Source organism: Lithobates pipiens, unplaced genomic scaffold (genome assembly GCF_037356315.1).
Source record: "Lithobates pipiens isolate NorthernLeopardFrog02 unplaced genomic scaffold, aLitPip1_a1.2 Scaffold_18, whole genome shotgun sequence".
NCBI lineage: Eukaryota > Metazoa > Chordata > Amphibia > Anura > Ranidae > Lithobates > Lithobates pipiens.
This window is the reverse complement of record NW_027507758.1, coordinates 532,055,972-532,079,191: the sequence shown is the minus strand read 5'-3', so window position 1 is coordinate 532,079,191 and position 23,220 is coordinate 532,055,972. Positions and strand designations below refer to the sequence as shown.

At 41.4% G+C, this 23,220-nt stretch overlaps 1 protein-coding gene across 2 annotated transcripts in view; it reads left to right on the top strand.

The window, feature by feature from the left end:
- NBAS (NBAS subunit of NRZ tethering complex) overlaps positions 1 to 23,220 on the top strand; it is a 1,050,553-nt gene that overhangs the window by 730,763 nt on the left and 296,570 nt on the right. For both annotated transcript variants that reach the window (XM_077488811.1, XM_077488809.1), the window contains 2 exons: positions 1,819 to 2,028; positions 15,878 to 16,080. In XM_077488811.1, the coding sequence (XP_077344937.1) occupies positions 1,819 to 2,028; positions 15,878 to 16,080 (413 nt within the window). The remainder of the gene's footprint in view (positions 1 to 1,818; positions 2,029 to 15,877; positions 16,081 to 23,220) is intronic.

Below are 23,220 nucleotides of genomic sequence, written 5' to 3'. Positions count from 1 at the left end.
TTAGACAGCAGTAAGAATCTCTAATCCATGGAGATCTCTGCCGAGTAGTACATCCAGCTTGCCCATATGTTTTTAAACCCATCTTGTTGATCTCTAACTTTATGGATCCACTGTTCAGTCTCCAAAATTACATTAACTTCTCTTTTCCAGTCCGACAAGATGGGACATGTGGTCTGTTTCCAAAACCTGGGTATTAGTGTTTTTGCTGCAGTTAATAAGTGTGGAGTAATACTTTTTTTTTTTTATAAAATTGAATAGAGGGCGGCATCCCATTAAAAAGAATGTGTAGGGGTGGAAATTCTATAGGTCTAGGAGTTGTCCATTTAATCCATGGGGCTATCACCTCCCAAAAAGGTTTAATCTTAGGACACGTCCACCATAGATGGAGGAATGTGCCCCATTGTCCACAGCCCCTCCAACAGTTTACATTTGCTATTGGGTACATGTGTGCTATTCAGACAGGTGTCCGATACATCTAGAAACATATTTATAGGACATCCATTGTATGTGGGAGCTTATAGAGATGGTATGAATTGATTTAATCAGTCTTTGAATTTGTAAAGAATTAAAGGTATGACCCATCTCTCTTTCCCATTCTCTAATAAAATAGGGAGCTGAGGTGTCCTCAGCACTACACACCAGTTCATACATTCAGGATAGCAAGTGTTTAGATTCTGGAATAATATACACAGAGGGACTCAAAAGTGATGAGAGAGCTTAAGAGCCTCACTTGTGGTTTTAGTCTGTTGAAGCAGTCCACCAATTGGTGATATCTCTAAGAGACTAATGGTATGTTTTCAAATTGCGAAATCGGTTTCACCAGAGGAGATATAGTGCTCCGTGGAGCAAACTTAACACATGTGGCATTTCCATCAGAGCCCCATGTGCCCATAAATCCAGACTCTTCCCCGGGTGGAAACCAAGGAAACCCTCCCAATGGGGCCAGAGGAGATGTTTGAGGCGAGTATTTACCCAGCTTATTCAGCCTATCCCATAGAGACAAGGATGTCCAAGTTAACGGGGATGCCCATTCTGAAAGACCCCTAAAAGCTGTAGGGATCCAGGGTGCCCCTGCCAGATTCCTACCCACCAATGCTTTTCCCAAAGGGACCTACAATTTACTTGATTGATAATGACACCAATTCACAATGCGTACTAGGGACATAGCCCTATAATATAAGCAATGTCCGGGAGTCCTACCACCCCCCACCCCTCCCATTTATGTTTACCCTTTTAAATGTTATTTTAATGCAAAGAAAGCATTAAGATAAAACAACGTCTGCCTTTAGAACCACTTTTCTTAAATAAAGTTCAGATATCTTAAGTACTTATCCTAACTACAAAGTTATCACAGATAAATAACTCCATAGTGACATTGATGAAATTGCTCTGGTCCATTAAGGGTGTAAAGATGTGAGAACTGAAGGGGTTAAATAGGGAATACAACCTGTTATAGTGTGCTAAGCGAAGCCTGACTTTTCTGAAGGCTTTTGTTCTCCATTTGATACATTAAAGTCATACATTCTATGATCTCAAGCTGTCAAAACAAGCATGTCGAGAAGCTGAGATGTTTAAGCTTTTCACACATCAATTCTCCTCTCTAAATATTTAGCGTCTCTAGTGCTCATAATATTTGATTAATATTCTTCTTTCATGGAAGTTGTTTTATGTCACACTGTGGAAAGTTGACTTGTCGTCAGAAGCTCTTAAAATATTCATTGCGAGAATGAAGAAGACAAGGTAGTTTTATCGTACTTGCTGCAAACATTGTGTAGCTGTGAAGTAATGCTGGTATGCATGTGTTTTATTTTCTTGTAGCTGACTGTGGAGGCTCGGACAGAGATGACTAAGAAGATGATAGCTACCCTAAAACAATTCATAGACAAACAAAGAAAGAAAAATGCTGCAGAAGCCGCAGAAGAGACCTCTGTTACTTATAGCATGGCATTGAATCATCTCCAGCAATCTCTTGCTCATCTAGAAACACTCAGTCACACCTTTATTGACTATCTGAGAAATTTGGACCAGGTAAGAAGGACTTTCCAAAGCAGGAAGGAGATGATTTTATTTTTGGACTATTATATGTATATGGATTTATCAGTAGGGCCGCCTGAGCAAATTTACACTTGAAACTCAAACCTTTGAAAGATAACGCAATGCATTTGTGTTGCAAAATCTTTCAGACCTGAACATTCAGCACCTGTACTGCACTTTCTAAATTTACAAAGGACAATGGCGATGGTTTAGATAAGCCCTTAGGGGTGAAACACGTCTGATGGAGACTGTTTTGTAAACTGTGTGTTGATCAAAACAAAATTGTTAGGATTGCACTTAGTGTGTGACCACACTTTCAATATGCTTGTGCAGTTTGGATATTGATCTTCCAAGTAGCTGAGTAGTTTTTCTGTAAAACCAATGGGTTAAAATGTATCTATAGCCAGGTTTTGTTTTCAAATCTTTCATTTGGGAATAGTTTAAACCACTATCATTAATTTATTTTTTCAATGTATTAAATCTTTGCATCCTGCTTTGTAGAAATACCAGAAAGAGGAAAATTCAAAGTGAGGGAAATCCAGTTTTTTGCAGTTTTAACAGAAACAAATGTTCTCTTTAGAAGAGTTCCCCTTTACTCCTTTTCTGATGACATCTTATTTTGTATTTCACAGTGGTCACCATGACAATTGGAGATAACAAATTTCCCTATTTCGATTCTAAAAAAAAAAAAAAAAAAAAAAAAAGTTTGGCATTTAGATACTACTTCTTCACTTTCTTTTAAATGAAACAACGTGTGGAGTTGGTTGCCAGAAGTCATTGGTCAGTAACATTAGTGACTCTTGGGCCTAGGTGACTCTTGGGCCTAGGAAGTTCTTTTGATTACCGTAATTCCAACCCTTGCCATAGATATTGCACTTGCATGCCCATAGGTGAGAAGATTCCTCTCAATTTAGTTATCCAAGTTATGGAAATATGTAACGTGAACCATTGAGACAACCAGTGGATCCTTAAAACTTTGCATTAAACAGTCTTCACTTTTGAACTGTGAAGAAAATAGAATTTCGAGCATGTGGTACATTCATCACCCTCCACCCAATAAGAAAGTAATAGATTTGGATGAAGATCTTTCTGTTACTCATAAAGGATGCATGCAATAACCCTGGTTAAAATTATTGCCACTATTCTTTACATGTGTCTATTAGTCTTAAGCTAATATACCTGCAGCTCATTGATGTCAATGCAGCAGTCCAGGTCAGGTGCAGTTCTGCTGTCAACAGGCTTGATAAGAGCCAGTGTTAAAAAAAAACACTTTACCTGGCTGCTACAAGCTTCAACCAGTAGTACTGTGACATCTGCATTCTTATTTATTGTAAGTGTGTGTTGGGGGGGGGGGGGGGGTAGTGGGTGTTAAAAATAAATTCTTCTTTGTAATTTGAGTTCCACTTTAGTGCCAGATCGATGGTGGGAGTTTTTCTTTATCATACATCATAGGACACAGAGTCTCAAGTAATTACTTGGTGGGTTATAGGCCAACCTTCAGGTGTTGACACTGGTATAACCAATACAGGAAGTTGACTCCCCTATATAACCCCTCCTCCTTCCAGGAGCACTCAGTTTTTTCGCCAGTGTCTAAGGTGTTGGTCACAAGTAAAGATGTGTTCTCCGGAGCTCCAGGAGGGATCCATGCTGGATTTAAAGAAACCTCCACAATCGGATCCATCCTCGCCACTGAGGCCATAAGATGGTACCTGGACCTCGATGCAAGATCAAGGTTTTGCCTGTAATGCTTCTCTTTGAGAGCTGGACCATAGGAACCAGGACTCTTTTTGGTCTTGCTACATTTCCTAAAGTTGTCCTGAGGGGTGCTATACAAGGCCCAAAGGAGCGGAACCCCTTTTAAAGGGGCCCCGGTCTTTGAGCGTGTTTAAACGCAGCCCGCCGTGATGGGTGAAAGTTGGATCTGTCTGTTAAATCAGCAGTATCCTGCAGCGAGGACAAGGTAAGGGAAGAAGCTTTGCTTTTTCCTTCAGTATACCTTATATGCCTTATAAATGTCTCCTCTATAAGGAGTAACTTACACTACCTATGATGTGTCTTAGTGCAGCTCTGTCTCAGAACATGTGTGATCCCAGCGGCAGAGGGGGTTCTTACTTAAATAGATCTTGTGGGATTTGGTAAAAAATACAGCAGTTGCTAATACAGAGATGTGTATAAACTTCTATATGGGCGGTGGCTGATTGGTTGACGCAGCTGCTTTAGCTGTATGGTTAAATTACAACCCAGCACTTCCACCTAGTAACATTGGAAAACGCCCTATGCTTCTGTGGTTTTAAAAAACTATAAATCTGCTTCAGAACCCCCCTCCCCTCCCCCTCTTTCCCTCCCCCCTTGTAGAGGTGCATAGTACCTTCATTCGGGTTAGAACAGAAGCATTTTCAGTTAATAGCCTTGCCCTTCAGGCTTGCTACAGCACCTCGGGTATTCACTAAGGTATTAGCCCCACCTCTAGTCAGGTTAAGGGCACAGGGCATAACTGTCTTGGCTTACTTAGACGATCTATTGTTAATAGACCAGTCAGTGGCTTGCTTGAAGCAAGGTGTAGCCATCACAAGCAGTTACCTGGAAGGTTTGGGTTGGATTCTCAACCTAAAGAAATCCTCCTTAAAAGCCACTAAGAAGGTTGGAGTATCTGGGCCTGATCATAGACACAGCCCAGAAAAGAGGTGTTCTTGCCTCCCGCAAGGATCAGCTCCATACAGGAGCTGGTGAGGATGATCAGGTCGAAGATAAATCCTTCAATTTGCCTTTGCATGAGGTTGTTAGGGAAGATGGTAGCTTCATTCGAAGCAGTTCCCTATGCTCAATTCCATTCGAAACTGAAAGCAGTATTCTGTCTGCTTGGAAATAAACAATTCAAGCTTTGGACTTGCAAATGTGGCTGTCCCCATGAGTGTCCCAAAGCCTCAGTTGGTGGTAACTATCTTGTAACCTGCTGAAGGGAAAGTCCTTCAGATCAATTATCTGGAAGGTAGTAACGACAGATGCCAGCCTTTCAGGCTGGGGAGTAGGAGCCTTGCCCATCGACATCCTAGAGATTCTGTCAGTGTATCTGGCTCTAGAAACCTGGACCTCCAGGTTAAAGAATTGTCCTGCCATGATCCAGTCCGACAATGCCACGGCTGTGGCATATATCAATCACAAGGGGTCACCAAGAGTCTCTCAGCTCAGAGAGAGGTGAACCAGATTCTAACTTGGACAGAAGAGAATGCCCCATGCCTATCTGCAGTTTTCATTCCGGGAGTAGAGAATTGGCAGGTGGACTATCTAAGTCGCCGGCAGTTATTCCCAGGAGAATGGTCTCTTCACCCCCAAGGTGTTTCATGCTGTTAGCCAAAGATGGAGGACTCTGGACGTAGACCTTCTAGCGTCCAGATTCAACACTAAGCTAGTCAACTTTGTATCCAGGACAGGGGACCCCCTCGCATACGGAACAGATGCGTTGGCGACCCCGTGGGATCAGTTTTTAGTCATCTATGCACTTTTCCCCAATTCAGTTGCTACCTCAAGTTCTTTGCAGGATCAAGCTGGAAAGAAAATTGCTAATACTGGTAGCACCAGCATGGCCCAGAAGGTCATGGTACGCAGAGATCGTAAGGATGGCAGTGGAGGGTCCAGGGCTCTTCCCACTAAGGCCAGACCTGCTATCTCAGGGGCCGATATTCCATCCTACTTTACGAACGCTAAATTTAACGGCTTGGCTATTGAGACCCACATTCTGAATAAACATGGGCTTTCCAGGTCAGTTATCTCTACTTTGATTATTGCTAGGAAGCCAGCTTCTAGAGCTATATATTATAGAGCCTGGAAAGCTTATGTTTCCTGGTGTGAGTCCAAGGGTTGGTACCCTCAGAAATATATCATAGGCAGAATTCTTACCTTTCTACAATTAAGCGTAGAGATGAAGTTGGCCCTGAGTACTATTAAGGGCCAAGTCTCAGCCTTATCAATTTCTATTTCAAAGACTGCTTGCTATGCATTCTTTAGTCTAGGGTTTCATGCAAGGAGTGCTCTGGATTAATCCGCCAGTCAAATCACTCTTAAGCCCTTGGGACTTAAATTTAGTTTTGTCAGTGTTACAAAAACAGCCATTCGAACCGTTGCAGCATGTTCCCTTAGTTCTTCTGACTAGGAAGCTGATATTTTCATTTGCTATATCCTCAGCAAGGAAGATTTCTGAATTGGCTGCTCTTTCTTGTGAGGAGTCATTTGATTATTCATGAGGACAGAGTGGTGTTACGCTCTCGTCCAGGTTTTTGCCAAAAATAGTTTCAGGCATTCATCTGAATGAAGATATTGTACTGCCAGGGTTTTTCCCAAGACCTTGTTCCAGGAAAGAAAGGTCACTACATTGTCTTGATGTAGTGAGAGCAGTGAAAATGTATTTAAGAAAACTGCTCCGATTCGTAAGACTGATGTCTTATTTCTTCTGCCAGAGGGTCCTAAGAAGGGACAGGCAGCCTCAAAATCCACTGTCACTAAGTGCATTTGGCAACTTATAATTCAAACTTATTACTTAAAGGGAAAGATTCCCCCTTTTCAAGTTAAGGCGCACTCTACCAGAGCGATTGGTGCTTCTTGGGCAGTGCGTCACCAGGTCTCCAGGTCTCAAATCTGCAAGGCCGCGATTTGACCTTCAGTACATACATTTGCAAAATTTTATCAAGTGCATGTAAGATGGAATGAGGATATCGCCTTCGGGCGCAGTGTGCTGCAGGCAACAGTATAAGTCCTCAGGTCTGGGGGTTACCCTATGGGTTGTGTCTCCCTCCCCTCAAGTAGCATTGCTATGGGACATCCCACAAAGAAATTACTTGACTCTGTGTCCTATGATGTACGATAAAGAAAATAGGATTTTTAAAACAGCTTACCTGTAAAATCCTTTTCTTGGAGTACATCATAGGACACAGTGCTCCTGCCACTCTGTTTTATGGGGTGAGAGTATATTGCTTATAATGCATGGCTACAAAAACTGAGTGCTCCTGGAAGGAGGAGGGGTTATATAGGGGAGTCAACTTCTTGTATTGGTTATACCAGTGTCAACACCTGAAGGTTGGCCTATAACCCACCAAGTAATTACTTGAGACTCTGTGTCCTATGATGCACTCCAAGAAAAGGATTTTACAGGTAAGCTGTTTTAAAAATTCTATTTTTTTATTTATTTTTAAAGTGAACCTGCAGCCAGTATAAGGACATTTAAGCATTTACTGTTCCTAAGAATGAGGGAGATATGGAGTTGGAGACATAGGCCATGTTTATGCACAGGTTATTCTTTAAAGTAAACCTGTAGCCATCCTATTGGTGTTCAAGTATATACATTTTTTTTTAAACAACAGTAAGGCCTCGTTTACCCTTGGAATGCTCTTGAGTATTGATAGGCGGCGAATGAGTCATGACTTCTGTACACACTGCTCTGCTGCCGCTCAACTGTGTAGTTTTACTCAAGTAAAGTACTCAAGTACTCAAGTAAAACTACACAGTTGAGCGGCAGCAGAGCAGTGTGTACAGAAGTCATGACTCATTCGCCGCCTATCAATACTCAAGAGCATTCCAAGGGTAAACGAGGCCTTACTGTTGTTTAAAAAAAAATGTATATACTTGAACACCAATAGGATGGCTACAGGTTTACTTTAAAGAATAACCTGTGCATAAACATGGCCTATGTCTCCAACTCCATATCTTGAGTATTGATAGGCGGCGAATGAGTCATGACTTCTGTACACACTGCTCTGCTGCCGCTCAACTGTGTAGTTTTACTACCCCCCCCCCCCCCCCCCCCCCGACCACTAATGTAAATGAGGCCTAGGAAAGCTTTAATACCTCTGACCACCTTTTATGTTTTGCTGAGTGGTTATACCTTGAAAGTTCCGTTAGTTATTTTTGTTTGAAGATCTAGGGATAGAATGTCAAATGTGTGTAGAGTGTTAATCCTTGTTCAGATGTTATGAGAAGGGAATGTGAACAGCAACCAGACCATCCATGCATTTCTGTAATTGTCAAATGAATCCTTTGTTGTAGTCCCGGTCTTCTCCATCTAATCCTTTTGGTTCACTCTTCCCCGCCATTCACGAACAGTAGGAAGTGAGACATACTTCTAGTGCCTTGGGTTTAGCTTTGTTCAAAAGATGAATTGTTATAAACCTGTTATATAGGATGTGATAATTTTGCGGGTTTCACTCAAGTGTAGCTCTTCCCACTCAGTAAAGTCATTACATTACACAATACATTTTTAGGACTTATTGCTCCACTTTTATTTAAAAAGAAAGTTAACGTTCAAGAAAAGGGTTGCCCTAACAGGGGTTTCCACTATCATTTCAAATACAAAGAAAAAGGACACCAAGCTTCCTGGTTTCACCTCACAGCGCCTCCTGCTCAATCCCCAAGCCTAGGCCTTTGGTCTGGTTCCTTAGCACCACTGTGCCCACGTGCAACTCTGCACCTCTCTCTCAGCTCTTTCGGCTCTCTCGCTTGCAGCTCCTTGCTACTGTTGCCCATGCCCTGACCTCTGGGCAAAGGACCTCCTGTCTTCTTGATTACTATCAGGCCCTTGATTATAAGGCACACACAGCCTGCTGGTCTCCAGTAAGACCTGGTCATAGGTTTACAGGCTTTGTCCATTCAAGACTATTTGAAGCCTCTGGACTCCAGAACCCAATCCAGGAATCTGAATAAAACAAAAAATAAAAACGTTGTACTTATAATGGACATTCTGGAACCCTTCAATCTGCCTCCTTGAGAACACTGTGCTATTTATTTCTGTTTTCACAAAGGCAGCGTCCAGCACTGTCACAATGCCTTGGAATCTGAAGAGTCCTGTAGAATGTAGGGCTGAGGAGTGATGGGAGGGGCACAATCTAGTATTTTTGGACCAGTGTCATGTTTGAATTCCAAGCAGGATCTGATAACTGGATATTCCCATTAGAGGGGGTGACTAGTGAAGGTGTCGCCAACACCCCTTCAGCATCAGTCTGATGCATCGGGCTATATATTCTTTTATTTGTGAGCAGTTCTGTACTTCTGGAAAAGTATTATATGAGCAGATGCTTGGATGTTCAAGCTATTAGAGCATTTATGCGTCAAAGTGCATATTTCTTTTTCCAATTGTTCACCCTCCAGAGTGACATGTAAATTCTTTTTCTACAAATTTTAAAGTGTGTAGGGGATAATTTTCTGGTGTGAGAACAAACCCATGTAATCACTATGCTTGGCCGTCATATTGATTACATGATTCAGAGACAAAGGTTCTTGACTGTTAGTCAATAACAGTGTGGGCTTAGAGCTAGAACCCTTCACTGCTGCAAGCTCTTGGTTCCAAAAAGCAACATAAATGAATTATACCCGTAATGGAACCCTTTATTTGGGAGTGTTTATTTGCATCAGTTTTTGACCTCCTGTAATCCCAATCTGCAACACCAACGTTTCTCTGTATGCTGAGGACCGCGCTAAATTTTGCAGATTATTTGGTCTAAAGCACCCATTTTCAACATTCGTAATTCGTAAGTTGGTACCTGGTGCTGGAGTTTTACATTTCTTTACAGAGACTTCTGGAGCTTTATACAAATGGCTAGTGGGCATAACCTGTTTTTTTCTAAGTTTACTTGTAATTTCTATGTTGACAAGAAGCACCATATGTATCAAATGTATTTCCATACACTGGTAAAATATAATCCCGTTTAATGTATTATTTGTTATTAATTCAGGTTCTCTTGTAGCTGAATGTCTCTTTTTATCCCTTTTTTGTGGCTTCCTGCTGAGATTAAGTGCAAGTCCCAAGCCTCTGACCTACTTAGAAATTCTCAGGCGTGCCCAGGACAATAAATTGCTTTCTGCCTGGGGTTTAGCTGTTACCCACAATCTTCCTCTTACACCAGGATAAAGATGTTTTTGTTGGTATTAAAATGATTTTATTTGTCCAGCAGAGACTTTTACTGTAGAAATAATTCCTCTCTAGCCAGGAGTAAGAAACGCACGTAAATACAAGTATTTATATCTGTGCATGAAGAGGTGTGGAGTATTTCTCAGCATGCGGAACATGCATTTACAAAATGTAATAATATAATTGGGCAAGTGGATGGAAGGTAAAATGCATTTTAAAGTGCACATGTCCTGTTAAGAGAACGTAGTTGCACATTTGCATAATTATGTTCTGCCCACCTCCTACATGCAGTTCTAGAATGTTAGGTTGTGGGAGTGTTACTTGTCAGAATGATGGTCTGAGATGCTGAAGGGAAGAGAAAATTAATGAGGGGAAACTGAATAAAGAAACCAGTGCCAGCTTTCACTGTGTAACATCATCTCTAAATAAAAAATAGATTTGCCACACGTACCTGTCCTGCATGCTAACCTGCTACGTCTGCCCTTGTAACACATAACCCAGATGGAGCCTCCAATTGCTGCAACAGGCTCTAAACATTATACTTCCATATTAAACCCAACTCTGGGCAGGCCACAAATAAATTAAATGCCTCCCCTCTTCCTCAGAAGATGCAGAAACAAATGCTTATTTTTTCATGGGGATAATGTTACAAAGAGGAACACTTGCCTTAAAGGGGTTGTAAAGATAATTTTTTTTATTTTCTAAATAGGTTCTTTTAAGCTAGTGCATTGTTGGTTCACTTACCTTTTCCTTTGATTTCCCTTCTAAATGTTTTTTTTCTTTGTCTGAATTTCTCACTTCCTGTTTCTCCTCAGTAAACTTCACACTGTCATCCGAGTGGTGTTTAGTCAGCCAGAACAGGTTACTGAGGAGGAACAGGAAGTGAGAAATTCAGACAAAAAAAACATTTAGAAGGGAAATCAAAGGAAAATGTAAGCGAACCAACAATGCACTAGCTTAAAGGAACCTATTTAGAAAATAAAAAACAAACCTTTACAACCCCTTTAATTCCAAGTCCCATTCCCTGACGCCACTCATCTTCTCTGGCTGTGTTGCAGCCCATCTTGGCAATGTCATTACATAACATGCAGATTTGTTTAAAATGTAAATAACTAAAATCAAATAATTTAATGTATAATTGTTTTGTGCATATTTTCTTAACATTTTTTATTTTGAGGTATGCGACAGAACATAATGTTATAACATGACTTCACATTCTTGATTATATCCATCAGCAGAAACATGCAAATTGCATACAAACAAAAGTATAGAATATACCAACAATGTAATAAACCAGGAAACACTACATTCACATGTTAAAACTAAAGTCTGAGGGCTGAAAAGCATATAGAAAAACTGCATTGTGGCATAAAACTTGTAGGACACAATTAACATGTTTGTACCGAGAAGATAGTAAGGCCTATAAGCACAGTACCATTATAAGGTAGAGATTGGCCAATGACCCCCTTAGGCTGGGTTCACACTATTGTGAATTGGATGCAGTTTCTCTGCATCCAGCTTGCATGTCCGGAGATTATGACTGGCTCTTTATGGAGCCGGTTTACACAGCTCCGGGGCAAATTTCACAGGAGTCCTTTGCATCTTCTGGTACATTTTAGGTCCGAATTCAGCCAAAATTCAGACTGAAATCAGACCTGAAATGGTGAACAGGGATGCATCGGACCCCCGCTGTGAGCTGCTCCGTACAGCAGTGTGAACCCAGCCTAAACCTTAACAAGGCATTTCCCTGTTCTGCCTAGCAACATGACAGGCATCTACTGCTCCCAGTGATCAGGAGCAGTGATCTCTGTCATGTTCTAGTGAGCCCCCCCCCCCCAGTTAGAACACACTGAGGAAACATACTTAACGCCTTGATTGCCCCCCTAGTGTTTAACGCCTTCCCTGCCAGTGGCATTTATACAGTAATCAATGGCTATTTTTAGCTCTGATTGCTGTATAAATGTCAATGGTCCCAAAATAGTGTCAAAAGTGTCCGATCTGTCCTCCTCAATGTCGTAGTCATGATAAAGATCGCTGCCATTACTGATAAAAAAAATAATTAATAAAAATGGCATAAATCTATGCCCTATTTTGTAGGCTCTATAACTTTTGTGCAAACTAATATACGTGTATTGTGATTTTCTTTACAAATTATGTAGAATAACATATATCGGCCTAAACTGAGGAAGAAATTATTTTTTTTATATATATTTTTGGGAGATATTTGTTATAGCAAAAAGTACAATTTTTTTTTGTTCATAGCGCAAAAAATAAAAACTGCAGAGGTGATTAAATGCCACCAAAAGAAAGCTCTACTTGGGAGAGAAAGGACGTAAATTTTGTATGGGTGCAACGTCGCACGACCACGCAGTTGTCAGTTAAAACGAAGCAGTGCTGTATTGCAAAAAATGCTCTGCTCTGGGGGTAAATTTTTCCGGGGCTGAAGTGGTTAAAGACAAGAAGAAAACTGACCAGGGAGGCTGCCAAGAGGCCTACCACAACATTAAACGAGCTGCAGCAATATTGGGCATGTACTGGCTGTGTGGTACATGTGGTACATATGACAACAATCTCCTGTATTCTTCATATGTCTGGGCTATGGGTTAGAGTGGCAAGATGGAAGCCTTTTCTTATGAAGAAAAATATCATACCCACGGTGAAGCCTGGTGGTGGCAGCATTATGCTTTGGGCCTATTTTTCTTCAGCTGGAACAGGGACCTTAGTCAAGGTAAAGCAAATTATGAACATTTCCAAATACCAGTATATGCAGTATTGGCACAAAACCTTCAGGCTTCTGCTAGAAAGCTGAACATGAAGAGGAACTTCATCTTTCAGCATGACAATGACCCAAAGCATACATCCCAATCGACAAAGCAATGGCTTCACCAGAAGATGATTCAAGATTTGGAATGGCCCAGACCTGAATCTGATTGAAAATATGTGATGTGAAGAGGGCTGTGCACAGAAGATGTCCTCGCAATCTGACAGACTTGGAGTGTTTTTGCAAAGAATATTGCCAAGTCAAGATGTATCATGCTGATAACTCATACCCAAAAAAGACTGAGTGCTGTAATAAAATCAAAAGATGCTTCAACAAAGTATTCGTTTACGGAGGTACACACTTATACAACCATATTTGTTTTATTTTTTATTTTTACTTCCCTCCACCTAAAAGATTAGGTTCAGTTTGTTATTGTACAGTTTATAGGTCACATTAAAGGTGGCAAAAGTTCTGAAATGATTTATCTTTGTCTCATTTTTTTTTTTACATCAAAGAAACCTGGCATTTTAACAGGGGTGTGTAGACTTTTTATATATACAAACGCACACATTTTGCAAATTAATATTGTGTATTTAGTTCACCTTCCCAGGTTCTTCTTAACTTAGCTGTTGAAATAGCCTGTCGAGGAGCTCAATAGCTCAAGCTGAATTTTACTTTGTACAAAGCTTCATTCAGAGATAGTGAGTTGAAAAGCAAGCATATTTCTTATGCTCTATTATCTTTAGAATACCCATAGGGCTTTGGAAATCAAGTGCTATGGGTGTACCGTTTTATTTGCTGGGCCCTGCAGAAGTTTTTACATTTCTTCCCGCAACTCCTTTTGCCCACAAGAATAAGAAACCCTGTGTAAGGTAATAGTTGCCACTTGTAGCTTAGATAGAGCTGAGGACTTTCTCCCTGAACCCACCCTGGGTGCCCGAGCAGCCAATCCTCAAGCACCAGATGCCATGCCCAGAACTACCTGGTATGTATTTTTGCCTCCCCTGGCAAATGGTGCTGAGTGAAAGGGAAGCAAAGGTAAAGCAACTGAAGGTGGACAGTTCCATTGTGAACCTGTTCTTTTCTCTTGCATGGGCAAATTTACAGAGTCTCTACAAAGGCATCCAGCTGATTCACTGATACTCATTTTGCCAGCAATCCCCTGCGTCTCCTTCAATTGTCTTAGCTGATTAAATTTCCCATTACTACCAGGTATGGAGAAACATGTAACTTCCTCCCAAGTGACCGTGATTGGTTTTAGAAACCCGAGGCCCGAGGACTGTCTCATTACTGAGCAAGTGATTTCACTGCCCCCTTAGTGTTTGACACACAGTTAACAATTGGAAACTATAGGCAAAACTATTTTTTTCATTTTTTAGATAAAGTAAGGGAGGATTATAACTCCTATCAGGTTTATTTGCCATCTGTGTCCCGTTGGGGAGATTTCTCTTCAATTCCTGTCCCAGGGCCAAAACAGGAAGTGAAAGGAAATCCTGGCAAATGAAGGGAATGCCTTGGGGTACCCCAGGTTACCATAAATACTGTCCCTATTGGAAGATTTTGCCTCTATTACCTTTCTAGGACCCAAAATTCGGCATTTTCTTTCACTTTCAAAAATAATGGTAAACAGCAAAAGCAGAGAGGGTGGATCACTCTAACGGGGGCACAGACTGCAAAAAAAAAGAAAAAACAAATACTGCCATGTTCTAATTACTCCTCCTAAATCAACCTAACAAAAATTTTTTACTACAGTTATACAAGTGTCTGCTGTGATAGAGGAAGGAGTGGCAAAGGGATGCCGGTGTTCTATTGATTTGTGCCCTCCGTCAAATAGTGTCCATGCATGCGCAGAACGAAAGGGCACTCCAGCTGATTTCCCGATCAGCTGGAGTGACGTCACCATAGCGCATGTGCACATCGTAGGAAGCTTTTTTCGATAGGAGATAACATTTCACGGCCACAATTAAAAGCTATGCAAAGAGCGAAGGGACACCGTAGTTGTCAGATTGAGCCTCTCTGTTGCGGGGCGGGTTGTGGGTGTGTTCAAGGGCGGGTTTTGTCTGTGTTGTAACCTGCTCTTGCACACAGGCAAAATCCGCCATTCAACACACTAAACCCACCCTGCAACACTGACAAAACCAGACCTTGAGCACACTCTAAAGCCGCCCCCAACAGCGAGGCACAATATGACATATACTGTGTCCTGCTGTTTGCATAGCATTCAGTTGTGCCCTTCAAATGGTATCTCCCATCAAAAAATGGCTCCTACTATGAGTGCATGCGCTATGGTGACGTCATGCCAGCTGATCGGGAAATCAGCCGACATGCCGTATCGTTCTGCACATGCTCGGGCACTTTTCGACGAAGAGCACAAATCGACAGAACACCGGCAAGGTATCAGTGGGCAAAATGGGACTTTGTGCATACTTTTTCTTTTTGCTTTGAATAGGCAAGATTACGATTTCTCTTTTTAGGAAATTGTTCAGTCAACTTCTCTGCTTACTATTTAGCAATCAGTTGCTTCATTCCGTAATCAACATCTGTTCATACAGTTTTAGGTTCATCATATTAGATCATCTTAAATTTAATAGAAGAATACAAGCTTACGATATATAAAAGTAGGCCAGTTTACTCGACCCAGAAATAACCGTTCTCTTAATGGTAGGCTATAAATACGTGGTGCTCTGTCTTCATTCTGAAGAGTTAGAACCCCTGTCAAGTTTGAATGAATGAAATATTTGTATAGCGCACAACGCGAACTGAATTGTCTCAAGGCGCTGTGAAGAGCTTAGTTGTCATCAACTAGAAGAGGAAGGTCTTGAGTTTTTTCCTAAAGGCCTGGTGGTTTTCTTCCAGGCGGATGTTGGTTGGTAGAGTGTTCCATAGCCGAGGTCCTTGGACAGTGAATCTACGATCCCCCTTCGATTTGTACCGTGCTTTGGGAATGAGGAAGAGATTTTTGTTAGTTTATATTACCATGAAGAGATGAGGGGCTATGAAGCACTGAATGCCCTGACTTATGTCAGTTCCATTGTAATGGATATTTCCTGGAGTAGGAACTCTCACATGGCAGCTTTTTTTGGGTGCACAATGGCCACTAGACCCACGGTTTCATTTATCAGAAATACAGGAAAGAAATTGCCTTCAAATCTTTGACCATTGACCAGTGTGATTTTTCTTTTTTTCAGGATGGTGTGCGGCAGTACTCTTATTTATATGACCTGTCGAGGTCAGAGAAGGAAAAGCTGAGGAATCTAGCGGTCACAATGTGTATAGATGGTCAGCCTGTAGACACCATTCAGAAGTTACTTGAAGTAGCTGTTGGGGACTCCAACCTCAGTCCAAACGACATTGTTCAGTGTGCAACACAAAGAATCATATCTGTGCTCAGGTAATCTTACCACCTCCCTCATTCATTTTTGATGTGCGCTGATGATTGATGTGATTATTTCTAATCTGTATTTAGAAAACACTGATTTTACAGCAAATGTTCCTCAATTCACATCCGTATCGGCCCAAAAAGAATGTACAGTCTCAGGGCTTGTTTACAACATGTGTGTACAGTAATGGGCATGTTTTATGCTTTATATCATTACTAAACCCACATCATCAAAAAAAAATAATTTAATAAATCTGTATTAGATGCTGCTCACACTCATTCAGTCACTATGAGGTTAATTTTCTGTAATCTGCAAAAAACCTGGTTGATCCTGGTGTTCTCTATCTCCACCTTCTGTTCATGTCCCCAATTCAGCTAGGGATTTTGCAGCTATGGTGGCCACTGTGAAAATGCTCAGTTTTCAGTGAGTTTCTATGCTGAGAATTTCCTCCCTATCGCATCTGAGTAGCCCATGTGACTATAGAGTCACACATGTGGGAGTATACTCAGTGGTAAATGACAGCCCACACCCACCCTCCTCCTCCTCCTCCGTGTCCACTAACCAGCTAAACTCAATGGGGGGGGGGATATTACACGTACTGTGTAGTCATGGAGGCTTCATCTCCCTTGTATTCTTAGAGGTAGGCTGTGACTGGCAAAAATCTGCCCACACCACGTTATTGCCAAAAAAAAATAACAAAGAGTGTATATTAAATATATATTTGTATCATGGTTTATACAGTTTATTGATAGTATTTATTTATTTTTACTCTGTATTCCAAAGGAATTTCATTTTCTGTTTTAAACGTGACCAGAAGCTCCCCCTGCTTATGTTTTCACACAGACAGGCTGGGTAAGAGCAGGGTCATGTGACAACTGTATATTGATTAGACACAAAAGGTAATTGGATTTTTTTTTGGTTAAGTAAAATAATTACAGTGCCATCATCCACATACAGAAATAAAAGGGATAATGTGAATGAAACAGTGTGTCTTTAGTATCACTAAGTCCTCACACACTGAAAAAAATGCCCCAAACCTGCACTCAGAGGGGACCTTTAAAGTCTAGGCAGTTCTTGTAAATCATCTTTGCTTGTCTTCAGAGTAGTTCCATTGTGCCCTTGGATCCTGGACCCAGGTAATAAACAGGTCTTCGACTGCTGTAAAAGTCAAAATTAAAGCAGGCCTTGCAATAAAATACAGGGTCTGCTCAAATTGCCTGGTACCTCCTCTTCAAATCATCTACTGTCACTTAATATAATAGTTATCGTCTTTCGTATTGTTGTCACCAGCCTTTCAGGGAGATTCCTGGGAAACGTAGAGCAGGCAAAATCTTGCCTTTGCAAAAGTGTTTTCTCGCAGAATTTCAGCTGCTCTGCATTTCGGGATCTAGCTTGTATGAGATCCTTCTCGACTAGGTACCATGGGTGGAAGACAGGGTAAGGCAAGTACAACTTTTTTCTTTTTTTTCTTTACATGTACTTTTACGCCTATTAAAGTGGTTGTACAACCACTTTTACCTACAGATAAGCCTATATTAAGGCTTACCTGTAGGTGCTGGAAATATCTCCTAAACCTCCAAGCTGAGCACCCATCGATGACTACGGCACATGCACCGATGTCATGGGCACATGCGCACTTTATAAAGGGCATATCGTGCCGTTTCTAATAAGGGTCATGCCGTGACTGGTGGTTCCTCGTGCGGGAGTGACATCACGCGACTCCGGCCAGTCACAGAGCCGGAGTTCGCAGCCCCAGAAGGAAGAGGGGCTAAGATGGACGCTCCCTGCTAGTTGGGAAAATGGTGACATTGTGGGCTTCGTTTTCAAGTAAGTGACACATAATGGGCTACTATGTGATGCATTATGCTTTACCCTTTGCAGGGAAATACAGGAAGTAAAATCCACCAGGGTTTACTTCCTCTTTAACAGTAGGTGATTTGTGACAAGAGAGGGGGTCTAAACAGTGTAAGCAGCTCTTGCATTTTACTGCAAGTTCAATTTAGACCATTTCTCTCTAGTCTTACCCTCCATCAATCTACTGCCAAACTGTGTGCGACCCTCTTTAGCTTTCTCAACATCTGTGTTTTTTTAGGGTGTGCCTAAACAATGTAGTTAACAGTATATAGAATATTTGGTGCCTTTGTTTTTGGTAAATCTAAAGGGGGTTGATCAATCTTCTTATAACGCGTAGGGTCAACTTTCGTTTTTAAATGATCATCCTCTAAAAGTGCATATTTCCGTTAAGTGTAGAAATAGACTGTTTAATGATTAGTTCACAGAACAATCCTTGTGTTCAGAGTGTATTTCCACATAAACACATTTTCAATGTGTGTAATGTTTTCCAGAGATTTTTTTTTTTTGCTTTTTTGTTTAAGGGTATTTACCCATAGAGGCATAACCCTATTGCAACCCACTGCATTCTGGTGCATTTGCACAGCTTTACACACACTCTGGAGCAAAAAAGCATGCTGCTGTACTTTTTTTGTTAAAGCACTGGAACTAATCACAGTAGTGTGATTGGAAAACATTGATTTTATTGTGCCTGCATTTAGGGAGCATTTTAAAATGCACCTGAAAGCATCTGGTGTGAACAAGTCATTATGTATAGATCATTCGTTATTTGGGTGTGTTTCTGTGTAAGTTAAAGGTTTTAAAAACCCAATAACAAAATCTGAATTTATTGCAGCATTTCCACTACTTAGATGTGGTGTCTTCAGTAGTTTTGTTTAGGCTAAGAACAATTTCAGCAAGTACAGAAAATGTCTGTTAGACAGAAATGCAATGTCCTTGTCACATTCTGTGAGCTGAACTGAAATCAGAAACACTATTATCTTCTTTAACCACTTGCCGACCAGCCGCCATCGTTATATGGCAGCAAGTCTGCTCTCCTGTGTGAATCGCCGTAGCTGTACGGCGGCTCGTGCAGTTGCGGGCGTGCATGCTGTGGGCATATGCCCATGGGTCGGGCGACTCGTGATCGCCTAGTACAGAGGCAGAACAGGGATCTGCCAGTGTAAACACGGCAGATCCCAGTTCTGCCAGATTACATGACAGCAGGGGCGGACTGACAACTCATGGGGCTCCTGGGCATAGGAGATTATGGGGCCCCCAGGCAATCCTAGATTATGGGGCCACACAGTAGACACAAACGCACATTATACAATCACACAGTATACACAGACATGTTTCTATTGGCTGAGAAGGTACTGGAGAGGTGCGTTAGCTATAATCTCTGGATTTTTAGACCAAAAGGATGTCGGTAAGGGACATTTCAAAGACAGATGTAAAAAAAAAAAAAAAACACAAATTTTTACATACTGTCCCTGTTTTTACTGAGGCTGGCAACCCTGGCAGTGCCCGAGTGGCCCAATGGTCAGTCCGCCCCTGCATGACAGAGATATACTGTTCCCAGTGATCTCTGTCATGTTCCTGGCAACCCACCCCCCCTCCCCTCAGTTAGAATACACCTAGGGAACACATTTAACCCCTTGACAACCCCCTAGTGTTAACCCCTTCCCTGCCAGTGTAAATTTTTACATTGATCAGTGCATTTTTATAGCACTGATCGATGTAATAATGTCACTGGTCCCCATGAAGTGTCATTTGGGGTCAGATTTGTCTGCCGCAATTTCGCAGTCCTGCTAAAAATGGCAGATCGCTGCCATTACTAGTAAAAACAATAAAAAATAAAAAAGTCTCTAAATCTATCCCATAGTTTGTAGATGCAATAACTTTTGTGCAAACCAATCAATATACGCCTATTGCAATTTATTTTACCAAAAATATATAGACGAATATATATCGGGCTGGATATGTATTATAGCAAAAAGTAAAAAATAATGTTTTCTTTTCAAAATTGTCACTCTTTGTTTATAGCGCAAAAAATAAATGTCGTAGAGGTGATGTCAGTTTTGTTTGGGTACAGCGTCACATGACCCCGCAATTGTCAGTTAAATCGATGCAGTGCCATATCGCAAAAAATGGCCTGGTCATTAAGCACAGAGCATTTTCACCCCCTTCTCGCCCAGGCCAATTTTCAGTTTTCAGCTGTCGAATTTTGAATGACAATTGCGTGGGCATGCAACACTGCCCCCAAATTAATTTGTATCTTTTCCCCCACAAATAGAGCTTTCTTTTGGTGGTATTTGATCAACCCTGCGGTTTTTATTTTTTGTGCTATAAGCAAAAGAAGAGTGACGAGTATAAAAAACGCACAATATTTTTTACTTTTTGCTATAATAGATATCCCAATTAAAAAACAAAACAAAAAAAAACAAATTTTTTCTTGAGTTTAGACCAATATATATTCTTCTACATATTCTTGGTAAAAAATTTGCAGTAAGTGTATATTGATTGGTTTGCGCAAAAGTTATAGCATCTACAAAATAGGGGATTGTTCTATGGCATTTTTATTTATTTATTTATTTTACTAGTAATGGCGGTGATCTGTGATTTTTATTGCGACTAAGACGTTTCAGCGGACACATGGGACACTTTTGACACTATTTTGGGACCATTCACATTATACAGCGATCAGTGCTATAAAAATGCACGGATTCCTTCAATGCCAGTGACATTTATACAGTAGTTAACACTAGGGGGCGATCAAGGGGTTAAATGTGTTACCTAGGGAGTGATTTTAATTGTGGGAGAAGGAGACTCACAAGGGGAGGAGACCCATCAGTGTTCCTCGGTACTGGGAACACACAATCGGTCTCCTCTCCCCTGACAGGACAGGGATCTGTGTGTTTACACACACAGATCCATGATCCTGCTCTGTTATCGGGCAGTCACAGGTGCCCAGTGGATATTGTGGCTGCCAGGCACGCGCACGCGCCCCCTAGGCGGCCAGGAAGCTAGGGCTGGTATGAAGTGGTTAAGGGGGCTAATTCTTCCTGTCCTTAAGTAGTTAAACTACTAAGCTCCTCACCCCCCATGTAGTGGAGATGAAGAGAGGAAGTACTGCCTTGTAATAGCCATGCCACTTTAAAAAGGAAGTAAACCCTGATGAGTTTACTTCCTCTTTCATTCCCTGCAAAGGCAAAGCATAATGGACTACTATGCATCGCATAGTAGCCCATTATGTGTCACTTACCTGACACAGGAGCCAGCGAAGTCGCCGCTGTCCCCTGTAGTCCACCGCATCCATCTTGTTGGTGGTGTCCCGCAGCTCCGCCGCTGTCATTCGGCGAAGCCGCAATGACGTCACTCCCGCGCATGTGCACGGGAGCCGACATGCGCGGCTGCTCCGTCGCTGAGAATTTCGCGCTCAGTGTGCCTGCGTGCCGCTGTCTACGGCGCATGTGCCGTATACAGCGGTGCCTGTTTTCAGGCACATATCTCCTAAACCATATAGGTTTAGGAGATATTGCTTGGACCTACAGGTAAGCCTTAATCTAGGCTTACCTGAAGGTCAAAGTGGTTTGTAAGGGTTTACAACCACTTTAATACTGAGCACTTTCACCCCCTTCCTGCCCAGGCCAGTTTTCATCTTTCACTGCTCTCACACTTTGAATGAAAATTGCTCTGTCATGCAACACTGTAGCAATGTTACATTTTTATAATTTTTTTTTTTTTTTTTTTTTTAAACAGAACTTTCTTTTGGTGGTATTTAAAAAAAAAAATTTTTTTAAACAAAACCAAACATTTTTCTTAGTTTCTGTTTCTGAAATTTTGAAAATACATACATTTTCTTCTTCACTAATCTGGGCTGATGAGACCACACTGATGGTCACTGATAACCTGCACTGATGGCCATTGCCAAGGCTTCACTGATGGGGTGGTACTGATAGACAGCACTGGTAAATTGCACTGATTGGCACTGTGGGGGCTCCACTGATAATCAATGTAAATGTCTCCTGTCAGACTTGCCGATTATCGGCTCTCCTCTTCTAATGTTACAGTACGTGAGCAAAGGAATGCCTTTGTGATTGGACACAGCTGATCACATGGTAAAGGGCTGCTGTGATTGCGACTTTACCTAAATCTGTGATCAGCTGTGTCTGGGAGGCATGTTCAGGGGGAACGGCCAAGGACACCTCCCAGAACAACAGAGCCATGCTGTGGCTGTCTTTTGGCAATGCTGCAGTATTGAAGTGGCTAGAAAAGGATTCAGTTTATTTGCACGATCACCAGGTGAACATAAAGAAGTCTAAAATAAAAATGTATCGAATTTGAGCTTGGATTTAGATACACTTTAAACACTGTTAAATTGTGCTACCTACCTGAGTTGGGGAATTATTACCATTAAAGTGTCCAATAGAATACACAATACGGGGCATAATGGACATAATGCCTTTGCAACACAAGGGGTTGCCTTTGCAACGTCACGAGGCTGGTGTTTAATGAAACACATCTCTATTGCCACCTTCCATGTATCTGCATAATAGTGAATGTATCATTTGAACAATGTGGTGTACCAGCACGGTGCCACATTCATTTTCAGCTCTGTGAATTAACCTTCTGTGGTTTTGGCCAGTGCAATGGCTCCATGTGGGTTTTTACAGTCATCTTTACTTCCAGGGCTTTCCAAGACATAGTACATTATTACAGTACAGGCCTCCTGCGTTCTACAATATGGAAAGACTGAACTAATTAGCCTTTTCGATGCTGGAGGGAAAAAGATTAATCACCTTTAGGCCTTTTCAGCACTGAAGGGTTTGCAAGATAGATAATTGTCATCAATGGAGAGAAAAAAAAAAGAAAAAGGAAAATATTAAATCTGACTGTGCATAACATATGCATTTTAAACAGGACCAACAATTGCTTTAGGAAGCCAAGTGTACCAAATAACAGAATAACGCTGCCACTTGCAATAAATGATTATGAAAACTAATTACAACAAGCAATCAGTGGTCTGTCAGCAAAATGCTAAATGAATGCTGATTTTCTGCAACTTTTTGTCTTTTCTGAGATACACACAGTACACATTTCCCATGTTGTATCCTTTTGTAATACTACAAGTTCAAAAAGAAATACCTGTTGCTCTCCCAGAAATCCAGTGTGCTCCTATCTTCCCGTTTGTGTAGATAGTATCACTGCTTTGAAATCCCACCCGGTGTTGTTGGCCTGCCATCTGTACTACAGAACACCTCCAATCCTCTAAGCTCTCTCCTACTCCACATGGATACTTTCATTTCTTTCCCAGCAAA